This window comes from Sebastes fasciatus, chromosome 13 (genome assembly GCF_043250625.1).
Source record: "Sebastes fasciatus isolate fSebFas1 chromosome 13, fSebFas1.pri, whole genome shotgun sequence".
NCBI lineage: Eukaryota > Metazoa > Chordata > Actinopteri > Perciformes > Sebastidae > Sebastes > Sebastes fasciatus.
In genome coordinates, this window is record NC_133807.1 from 13,588,614 (window position 1) to 13,600,061 (window position 11,448).

General features: G+C 41.9%; 1 protein-coding gene across 1 annotated transcript; it reads right to left on the reverse strand.

The window, feature by feature from the left end:
• Nucleotides 1–8,624: 8,624 nt before the first annotated feature.
• Nucleotides 8,625–10,779, reverse strand: junbb (JunB proto-oncogene, AP-1 transcription factor subunit b). The gene has a single exon (XM_074655619.1). It carries the CDS (start codon nucleotides 10,454–10,456, stop codon nucleotides 9,419–9,421), a length of 1,038 nt encoding a protein of 345 aa, XP_074511720.1. The 5' UTR covers nucleotides 10,457–10,779; the 3' UTR covers nucleotides 8,625–9,418.
• Between the last annotated feature and the right edge of the window lie 669 nt (nucleotides 10,780–11,448).

An 11,448-nucleotide genomic window follows, 5' to 3' on the forward strand; every position in this document is an offset into this window, starting at 1 on the left:
CCTTTTGGGCTTGGAGGGATTTACGAGCTTCCAGAGATTCAGCTTTGTAGCAACTGAACTGATAGCAAGACTTCATCATGTGAATCCAGCAAATAAAGACCCTCCCCATAAATCAGGACCCGTGAATACTGTTTAAATCAACCAGCAACTCTTCAAAATATTCTCATTAAAAGTGACTAACGTGTGGATTTTGCACATAAATCATCTTGGTAATGTGTTTCTCAGTGGAACAGTGTGTGCCCTCTGCAGGTGAAATTGCAGTGAACACACGCTGTGCGTCATGTTGATAATGTCACACACCACTTGACATTTTTTTTAAAAGGACAGACAATGAGGCACAGTGTGTGCGTGTGTGTGCGTGTGTGTGCGTGCGTGTGTGTGTGCGTGCGTGTGTGTGTGCGTGTGTGTGTGTGTGTGTGTGTGTGTGTGTGTGTGTGTGTGTGTGTGTGTGTGTGTGTGTGTGTGTGTGTGCGTGTGTGCGTGTGTGTGCGTGTGTGTGCGTGTGTGTGTGTGCGTGTGTGTGCGTGTGTGTGTGTGTGTGTGTGTGTGTGTGTGTGTGTGTGTGTGTGCGTGTGTGTGTGTGGCTGTTTGAATCTATTTCTGTAGCGAACTCGTGCCACTTGATGATGTTAGCTAATAACGTGTCCTCTGAACAAAAGTCATCATCACAGCAAATGACAGAGCCGGACAGAGAGGGTCACTAATGAGTGTCGTTCTGCACAGCAACACGTTTAAGCTGATGACTGTGTGAGCGCTTCAGCGATAAGACAAATAGCAGAGATGAGGTTATCTTTTTAATTTGCTTCAGCATCATTCTGGACTTTTTTTACAAGGCAATGTCTGAAACTAATCGTAACACGGATGAGGTTATCGTTTTAATTTGTTCCCTCAAGGCCACAATCTGACCTTCAAACTCCAAAACGCTCTCTGTCTTTGTTGTTCTCTTTCTCACTTATTCTCTCTCACACACACATATAGCACATCTGAGCGGTGACTAATGTTGCCTCTGTGTGTCTGCGTCAGGTTTCATTCACATCTTCTATCTGTGGATTACTCTCACATGAAAGAGGAAACATTCTTATGGATACTACAGTTCATACAATAGGCTACTATACACAATACAATATGGAAACACAGTAACATTAGGGACTGTATAAATATTATCCGCCACGCCATTATAAATATCTTATTTAGAACCTTTCCTTACTGTAATTTGTGGGATTTTTTTTTCGTCACTGATGCTGGAGAACCAGAAGAAGCCAGGACACACAGAGGGCCATGCCAGGTGACCAAGGAAAAGCCTTACATTATGACCCAGGGCTCTTCTAAGTGACCAGAGGAAGATGGAAGACTAGGCCACGGGTGGAGACGATGGGGGTCCCAGGGGTCTGACCAAGGAGGCTTTGATCAACTGTACACCGGAGCCCGATGGCCCAGAAGAGAGGGGTGCATCATTGGGGCATCTAGCTTTTGTCAATCCTCATCTCCCAGTGGGGCCAGCCACCTGGAGCAGAGCAACCATTTCAAAATTGAAGATGACATTGAACAATACCCAACAACATTCGTGCGTTTAGCCACTGTGGGCAGTTCAGCTGGTTCCCTATCTGACTGGTAAGGCCCGAAGTGCCTATGTTGCTATGGATGTGAAAGAACCAATGGACTATGATAATGTTAAAGAGGCAATTCTAGCAAAATATGAGATCAATTTATCATCAGAGGCTCCGGGAGCCCCACATCCAGCCGGGGGAGACGCCTCGGGAGCTTTACAATCGTCTACAAGAAATAGGTGAAACCAGCACAAAAGACAGTGGAAGAGGTGGGAGAGGTCCTGATCCTGGAGCAGTTTCTCCGCACTCTGGCATCTGAAGGGAGAGTGTGGGTGAAAGAACACAACGCTCAGAACCGCCAGGAAGCTGCTCAACTGTTGGAGGCCTTCTTGTCTGCCCAGCAGGGACTGAAAGTCATCCGACATGACCATAACCACCGGCCGACCATGCCCAAGGGTAAGTCTGGGGGGTTTGGTTGGGGGCGGTTCCAATTCTAATGAGGAGAGCAGAGGTGTAGGTGTCAGATATCCTGAGCGTAAAGCATGTAAAAAAAAAAACTAAGGTCCACCTGTTTGTTACTTTTGTGGAAAGGAAAGTCACATAAAGCCTGAATGTCCAGCCTAAAATTTAAAGGTGCACACACTATGTGTTGTGTTCCCAGAACCACTCCACAGGAAGTAGATAGTAGTTCAGGAAGTTGGGGGTAAAATGCAAACCACCACTGTTTCTGTTAACACAGCAAGCTGACGGTCGGCCATTGGACAGGTTGAGGCCGTCGGTGAACGTCTGTCGGCCTAGTTTTTTCGGTGTCCTGCCCCGTCGGCTCTAGTTTGCCCGTGTCAGAGGTTTTTCGGGCCGATTCAGCATGTTGAATTGGCGACGGCGCCTGTCGGTGAGAGAAATCACTCTGATTGGCTGTTCAGCTTAAACAAATCAGTGCACGAGAAGAGAAACGGACGTGAGGAAAAAGCAAACAAACGAGTAAAGTCAAGAGGGCAAACACAGAAGGCTCTTCTCATTTTTCATCTTCATCACGTCTGATCATTCCAATACACAGATATTTTCACAACGACACAGCCATCTGGAAAGAAGCTAAGTGGTGAGTAAGAGTGGTGTGAAAATGGTCGATTCATGTACGAATCATACCAACGGCTTATATATCTGCCATCCTTGGTCTTCCTGTTTCCCTTTTTGAATGACGAATACAGACTACCGCCGCCTGCTGGTGTGGAGAGTTATTTCATCTCACACAGGTGCACAACATACGTGCTAACTGGCTGTTGGCTGCAGTCTTTGCAGTGTGGTCAAGTGCAACTTGTCGGCCAAGACAAAAAGGCGACGTGAGGTGACCAAACAGTCGGCCTTCATCGGCGCTAGTTCTTTGATGTCGGCTTCTTGTGTCTGGGCCTTAAGGGTAAGTCTGCAGGAAATGAATGGAAGTCAATATAATGTCACCTAAAGTGATGGAAACAAAACTGTGTGTGTGTGTGTGTGTGTGTGTGTGTGTGTGTGTGTGTGTGTGCGTGTGCGTGTGCGTGTGCGTGTGTGTGTGTCTGTGTACTTGTACAGCTATCTTTGTGAGGACCTATTTGAGTTTTAGCCCTTCAGAGTGAGGACATTTTTGGAAAGTGAGGACATTTTAGTTGTTTTTCACCTTCGGACAGACCTTCAAAGGCCTGTTTGAGGGTTCAGACTTTGTTCAGGTTAGGATGAGGTTTAGGTAAGGGTAAGAGTTGGGGTCAGGCATTTAGTTGTGATGGTTAAGGTTAGGGAATGCATTATGTCAGTGAGCGTCCTTACAAAGAGAGAAGTACACAGCTGAGTCTGTTTTCACAATCACAGCAATGCCCGTCTTTGAAAGTAGGGCAGCTATAATTGGTGTTAAATACCTCTTGTTTCCAGCTCATGATTTTTAGCTGCTGTTCTGGTATTAGTCCACTAGATGGTGACGTGCGCCTACATAAACCCTTCCTACTACACTGTGACTCACTGACTGCTTTATGCTGTACAGTATGTGTGAATGTAGAGCTGCTTTACAGGCCACTGCTCTGCTGTAGTGTTAATACACCAACATCATATACTAGAATGTGATCGTATTTCAACATATGCTGTAAATATGCCAACGTACTGTTTATTCTATACATTTACTGTATAATCAGCTTTATCTTACCTCACAGCCAAATAAATGACCCCGATACATTACTGTTACTGGCAGCGTTGTGATGGGAACAGTTGGTGCATGACAATGTGTTGAATTCATGAGACAGATTATGAATGATTCATACTTATTTGTCAAGTTTAATGTATAAGAAACCCCTATTATCATCATGAATACCTTTTAAAATAGACTAATTATATATTCTCACACTTGTGATATTGTTTTGTACATGATCAAAGTGAAAACACATACATATTATATACCCTTAATACATGAGAATAATCTCACATGTATGGTTCAACTGGTTTTTTTCAGCAAACTTTCCTCAAACTAGGTCTCATGGAAAAAACAACCCCTTCCCTAACCAGTCTTCTATTAGGCGTCTAAAACTAGTGAAGCAACTTGAGATCCAACTTCTGTAAGAACCTCAGATGGCCACGACAGCAAGGTGGGAGGAATATTCATGGTTCTCGAGAAGATAACAGAAGACCGGAGAGAGGGAGAGGAGGATGAGTGAGAGAAAAAGAGAGAGAGCAAAGCAGGCCTGTGTGTGTGTGTGTGTGTCTGTGGGAGGGGAAGGGGGCTTGTGGAGAGGAAAAATCAAACCCACCCAGAGCTCTTCATACGTCACCATTCGCATCACAGATGTTCCCACAGACACTCAGTGTGGGTTGTGGGCCGAGGCGTGTGGAGAGCCAGTATGGCTTCGATTGGCTTGTTTTTGGAGAGTGTGTGCGTGCGTTATAATATGTGGGCCTGCTGTGTGCGTAAATGGAGACTTGAACGCTGTGATGATATTTAAAAGTATTCCTTTGAGCTTGTAAATGAAATAGCTGCGTGATGTTTGTGAGTGCAGGAGCGGTGTTATTGGGTTTATGACACTTCATATATTCATGAATATCTATAAAAAATAAAACATGTTGCTACTTCAGTGCCACAGCCTGTGAAACTCTTCATAATAATAATAATAACAATAATAGCAATAATAATGATAATAATAATAAAAATAACAAAAATAATAGAATTAATTTAAAAATAATATTCATCTATTTCATGAATATTTTATAAAATATAAAACATTTTGTGACTCCAGTGCCACAGCCTGATACTCCTCATAATAATAATAATAATAATAATAATAAAAACATTTATTCAAAAATAATATTCATCCATTTCATGAATATCTTATAAAATATAAAACATTTTGCTACTCCAGTGCAACAGCCTGTGATACTCTTCATAATAATAATAATAATAATAATAATAAATTGATTTAAAAATAATATTCATCCATTTCAAGAATATTTGATAAAATATTAAACATTTTGCTACTCCAGTTCCACAGCCTGTGATACTCTTCACAATAATAATAATAATAATAATAATAATAATAATAATAACAACAACAAAATAAAAATAATACATTTAATTTAAAATATAAGAATATGTATTCATTTCATGAATATTTTATAAAACATAAAACATTTTGCTACTTCAGTGCCACAGCCTGTGATACTCCTAATAATAATAATAATAATAATAATAATAATAATAATAATAATAATAATTAACAAAACATAAAAATAATACAATTATTATCAAATAAGAATAAGAATAATATTTGAAACAGTTGAAGTCAAAAACAGGCACTGAGCTAAAAACAATACTGTACATCCCCTGAAATGTAGGTTTCATGATAAAAAGTCACAGAAAAGGAGAAGTTGCGTAGGCGTGCCTAGATCTGTTTCCACGTCCATGGCAAAAAATAATAATAGGCGAGTTGTTATTGATGGAAATTAGGCTATTTAAATACGTGTCAGATGAAAAGAGGTTAAAAACCTTCCTCTCCAAAACAGCTTTGAGGTGAGTGCGCTCAAAAACCGCAGGCCTCACTCTGTCACTCTTTTGAAGTGGTTTTCGTGAGTACTGAGAGAGAGAGAGAGACAGAGAGACTTGTCTTGTCTATTGAGTCTTGTTTACTTGTACGTCACAGACTGCTTTTAACAAGGACAGAAATCCCCCTCAGTTTTCCTCAGACCAGCTTGTGCAGAACTTCTCTCGTGGCCAACATTCACGACAGCATTGATAGTTTTTAACACACTTTATTGGTTTCACATATTTTCCTGTTTAAGCTCTCGTGATTTTACAATGTCATTATGGTCAGTTGGGTTTATTTTAGGGCTGTCGAAGGTAACGCAACAATAGCGTGTTAACACAAATTTCTTTAACGTATTAACGTAACTTGCATACTCATACTAGCAGTGAATAACGCTCCAAACTTCACTAAATTTTGGTGAGGAAAAACTGGCATGTCCATTTTCAAGGGGGCACCTTGACCTCTGACCTCAAGAAATGTGAATGAAAATGGGTTCTATGGGTACCCACGAGTCTCAACTTTACAGACATGCCCACTTTATGATAATCACATGCTATATGTTATGATTTGAGTATATTTTTTATGCTAAATGCAGTACCTGTGAGGGTTTCTGGACAAAATGTGTCATTGTTTTGTGCTATTATTTCCAATAATAAATATACTGGAAAAACAAAGTTCGGAAACTTGTGTTTGGTCGATTATTTCTCTGTTGTTACAATGCTAATTGTCATTGTATTTTACATCGTTGGAAAGCCTGTTTATTGACCTTCACAATGATGTCCAACTTGTAAGGATCATGCATTTGTGGGATGAGCAGCACAGCTGATTATGTGGGTAGCGCCCAAGAAAAATTTGCCAAAATGCTCTGCCAATGGTAAACAGTGTATTCTCCTGTTGGTATTGACTCTTGTTTTGAGTTGTTTGGTGGATTGGATGATTGAACTCTCTATCAGTAACAAGGAACAAACAAGACATATTGGCAATTTCACACTTTATTCATTTAATACACCGTCAGGAGCCTCAGTAGCGGTGGAAGATCCATATGCAGCCACAACAGCCTGGCACCTCCTCCTCATGCTGGTCACCGGGATTGTTCTATTGGGTCAATGTGCTTTCTGTTTCTATGTCATTCTTAAAATTCCTTGGTGTTGTTGTACCATTCCACTATTGATTGTGGTGCCCTCTTTGCATTAAACAGGCATCAATAAAGTGTTGAACTAAGCTCCAAACGGTCCCCTTAGAGTCAGCATAGTGCGCAATTAACTCTCCCTCCCATCACCTCCAGTCCTCCACCTCATATTATCATTGTGTTGTGCTTCTGGGAGTCCATGAAAACGCTTAGTGACCCCTGGCTAATAGCGTGAGTGCTTAATGACTCACTGACATCTACTTAACGCGGGACTTTCCCCCATCTATCCATCTTCAGAGCCCCTAGTGCCGCACATATTTGGCCTCTGATGAGTCCCTAAAGAATGTTGTCCTTGGCAGCAGCAGCAGCATCTCCGTCTGTCTCCGTCTGTCCGTCCGTTGTAGAAGCTCCACCGGACGCTCTCTCTCGCTCTCTCTCTCGCTCTCTCTCTCTCTCTCTCTCTCTCTCTCTCTCTCTCTCTCCTCTCCATGCTCTGCCAGGCGGCGTGGCATCTCGGAGACGCTCCCGACATTCCTTAAGCCACTGTCACTTCCTCTCGTGTGTTAATATTTGAATTATACTGACACCTCAAATATGTAGATTCACGACTTTGACTTGTTGAGTGGCACCGACAGGGCGCTCCCAACGGAGGTAATATATATATATATGTTATATATATGTCATATATATAATCATATATACATATATATGATATATATATATCTTCAAATATAGATATATATGATATATATATTTACATCGATATATAGATGTGATATATATACTCATATATATATATATATATATAAATATATGTCATATATATAATATATGTCATATATATATCATAGATATCATGTCATATATATCATATATCATATAAATCATATATATATGTCATATATATATATTCATATATATATATATAAATATCACAGGTTTCATGATGAAAAGGGTGTTTTTAAGTGATCACAAACGCTACATTACTGATGTTTTTATGTACTTCCTGGTGTCCTTTACACCCACTTTCATCCATCTACCTGATAACAACGTTGCACTTTGCTCCATTCGTGTGTGTGACGACTTCTAAAGTCTAAAAGTCGCATAATAATAAAAGGAAATTCCGCCCCCCTCCCTCATAAAGGTCGCAGACCTTTATCGATACAATAGGAAGTATAGGGAAGTGAGATGAAACCAGTCTGAAAGCAGTCTACATCACCTGGGCGGGGGTTCCCAGAAACCCTCCCATGTGACGACGCGTTCACCAACATGCCCTTATATGGACATGCCCGTGCGTAATTAGGAAACGTTCGTACGTGGTTACGCTCTGTGCGTAAAAGGCGCTGAAACCAGAGAATGTGCTTGTGTAAGGGCTCCTCACTGGGCGCTATGGCAACTGTTATGGTTACAATATGGTAGGATAGAAACCTCCCAACTTCTTCCTCCTGCTGTTTATATGTGTTGCATGTTATATACTGTTTCAAGTAGATATATAGATATATAGATATATATCTATATATCTATATATAGATATATATATATAAACACCTCTCTAGGGAGTCTGCAGGACAGATAATAATGCACACATTGCACTTTAATAGACTAAGCTACTGGAGTTACCCTGCACTATACTCATTTTGAACAGTCTCTTCTGCACTTTTGTAATAGTCGTGTATCACAGCTGTTACCCTGCACTATATTTAGTTTTAACAGTTTTTCTTCATCTCCTTGTATTTTTATATCTGGTATATTTTTGTTGTACTTTGTAATTTGAACTACTAACTTTTTACTAACATGTTTTTGCACTATGGAACTGTGATGCTGGAAACTTGAATTTCCCTTGGGATCAATAAAGTTACTATCTATCTATCGATCGATCTATATAAAAAAAAACACTCAAATCCACCATTTCCGTTTCATTTGAAGACACTTTACTTAAATACACATCACAAATAAAAAAAAAGACAGTGTAAACATTGGACATCATTAGTTTAGTCCGGATCAACCGGACAAACAAAAATAATTTACACAATGAATAAATGCAGCATTTGCATGACAATATCAGATGCAAAATAGTACAAAGTATACAATAATCATTCCCATTTTCTACCATTAGTAAACCTGACTCGTGGGCCTGTCTGTGCCCGCTGTGCTGCTCAGTCTGGATGCTGCATACTTTTTCTTTTTACTTCTAGTAGGTGCTGCAGCTGCCTTTACAAAGTACGTACTGTTTCATGCAGTACGCATACTACTTCCTCATAACATTGCACCTTGAACTTTGACCCTCTTGCTCATGTATCCCCTCCACAGAGGATTGTATGTCAGAATATGTATTGGGACATACTAAATCTTTTTTTCTGGCATACTAAATAGTATGGTAGTATGGGTCTGGGAACGCACAGTACGTACTAAAAGGCACAATGTTATGCATACTGCATGCATCACTACACAACTGCAGTATGTACTAAAGGTAAAAAGTAAAAAGTATGCGATTTGGAACGCACCCCTAGGTGTCAATGGTTGAATGGTGAGCAAAGATGTCCAGCATCCCAGGAAGTACCATTTCAATCAGTCTTTTTCACCCTAAAGAGTTGTCGCATATAGCCCTGCGATGCTGACAACACATTGTATCCCAGTACAGTGCTGCAGCATGCAGAACTCCAGTGTTATTTACTTTTTTCAGTCACTTAGTAGTCTCTGTTGTTGTTTTAAAACGCCTCCAACTTGCTCGTGAGCATGAGTTGACAGCCGCTGCTCACGTGTGTCAGGACCTTCTGTTTGAGCTGAGCGACCTGGTCCCGGAGCACCGAGGCCGTGTTGGAGAGCCCCACGTTGTCGTTTTTCAGCCCCTTCACCTTGTCCTCCAGCCGGGCGATGCGCTCCAGCTTGCGCCTCCGGCATTTAGTCGCTGCCAGCCGGTTCCTCAGCCTCTTCCTCTCCGCCTTGATGCGCTCCTGATTCTCCAAGTTGATGGGAGACATCGGAGGCGAGCCGCCGTCGCTGCTGAGCAGGTCGGGCACCGTCTGAGGCTCCTCTTTCAGACTCAGAGCGACGAGCCGCTGCTGCTGCTGCTGCTGCTGCGGGAGATGGAGCGCGGAGCCCGGCAGAGCGTGGTGGAACGGAGCGCTCTGCTGGTGCTGGTGCTGGTGCTGCGGCGGCAGGTAGCTGATAGTGGCGGTGGGGTAGCTTGTTGCGGAAGAAGAGAGACTCGTGTTTGGACAGTAGGCGTTCAGCGTGGTGTAGATGGGAGGCTCCGGCTGCTGCAAGGCGGCGCCGAAGACACTAGAGGCCGCTGCAGAGCAACTGGTGGTGACTCCACCGGCACCAATGGACACGTTAGGAGGAGGCATCTGGTTCATCTTGTGCAGCTCATCCAAAGCTTTCACAAAACCTTCCGCGAAGCCTTCCTGCTCATCCGTGATGCCCCGGTTGTAGAAGTACTGGCCCGGTGTCGGAGTGGTGATGACACCGTTACTGTTCTGGATGATGAGCCTCTCTAGCTCCGGAGATGCGAGCTTCAGAGACCCCACGTCGTGGTGGTGGTGGTGGTGGCCGGTTTGGTACGGGTCCACCTCGGCTGCTCTCAGCTGGTTTTTCAGGTTGCGATATGGCTCTGTCAAGTTCAGATTCATATTCTGCTTTAGCAGCTTGTAGTCGTGCATTGCTGCATCTGAGTGGCCGTAAGCAGACAGGAATGAGTCGTCATGATAAAAAGGCTGTTCCATCTTTGTAGACATTAAAGTCATATAGGAGAGATGAAAAAAAGTATAGTGAAGCTTACCAGCTGCTTTTTTAGAAACTCTCAACAAATCAGTGTCACAGCAGAGAGAGTATGCATCAACTCAGTCTCTCAAACAGTGTCTCCAAAAACACCAATTAAAGGAAAATCACTCCACAAACAAAAAGAGAGTGAAAGTCCCAAATGTCCAAAACACAAAGTTTCTGCTGGTAAAAGTCTGTCCCAGTGTCTTTCTTTCCTTGCAATCCTGTTATGAAGGAAAAAGTTATAAGGAAATTCCTAGTAGTTGATGTGCTGGTTGCTTGTTGAGGTGTGTTCAGACTCGTACTCGTATGAGTTTATATACAGGCATTACACACGCGTCTGCTGCCAGGGCAGTGCGGTGTTGTGATTGGCCGAGAGGCCTCGGTCTCCACGCCCAGTGAGGGTGACGCTGATGCCGGGAAGAGGCGACTGTAAACAAGCCTGTAGGCATGAGAGCACCGGGGACGCATCACAGCAGAGGATCACAAACACAAGACACAGCTTTTTTGTTTTTGCGCGTTTTATAGGTTGAATAAGAGGTTGTTGGATAAGCGAAGAGGTGAGATATACTCTGTTAGACTTTTAGGTTTTTAATCCATTCATCCATGTTGTTACACTGTAGAAAAAAAACCTTATTATTTTGTTAAAAGTAAAAAAATGTAAGGCAAGGCAAGGCAGCTTTTATTTGTATAGCACATTTCAGCAACAGGGCAATTAAAAAAAATAAAAGCTAGGATAGAAGCTAAAATAGAGTATAACACACAAGAGTAAAAAAAAGCTCTAGTGCAGTATAAGATCATTATCTGGTTTGAAATTTTTTTTAACGAGTGTTACATCAAATACGTATATAAGCTCATCTGCAACCTGATGTTGGCCCTATTAGATATTAATTATACCCCATATATATATATATATATACATATATAAGGCTGCTAGACTACTGTGCTGTTTATTATGATCCATCCTGTGGAGGAA

Excerpts from the sequence above, each read along its gene's own strand:
- junbb (XM_074655619.1), bottom strand. The coding sequence starts at position 10,456 with ATGACTTTAATGTCTACAAAGATGGAACAGCCTTTTTATCATGACGAC.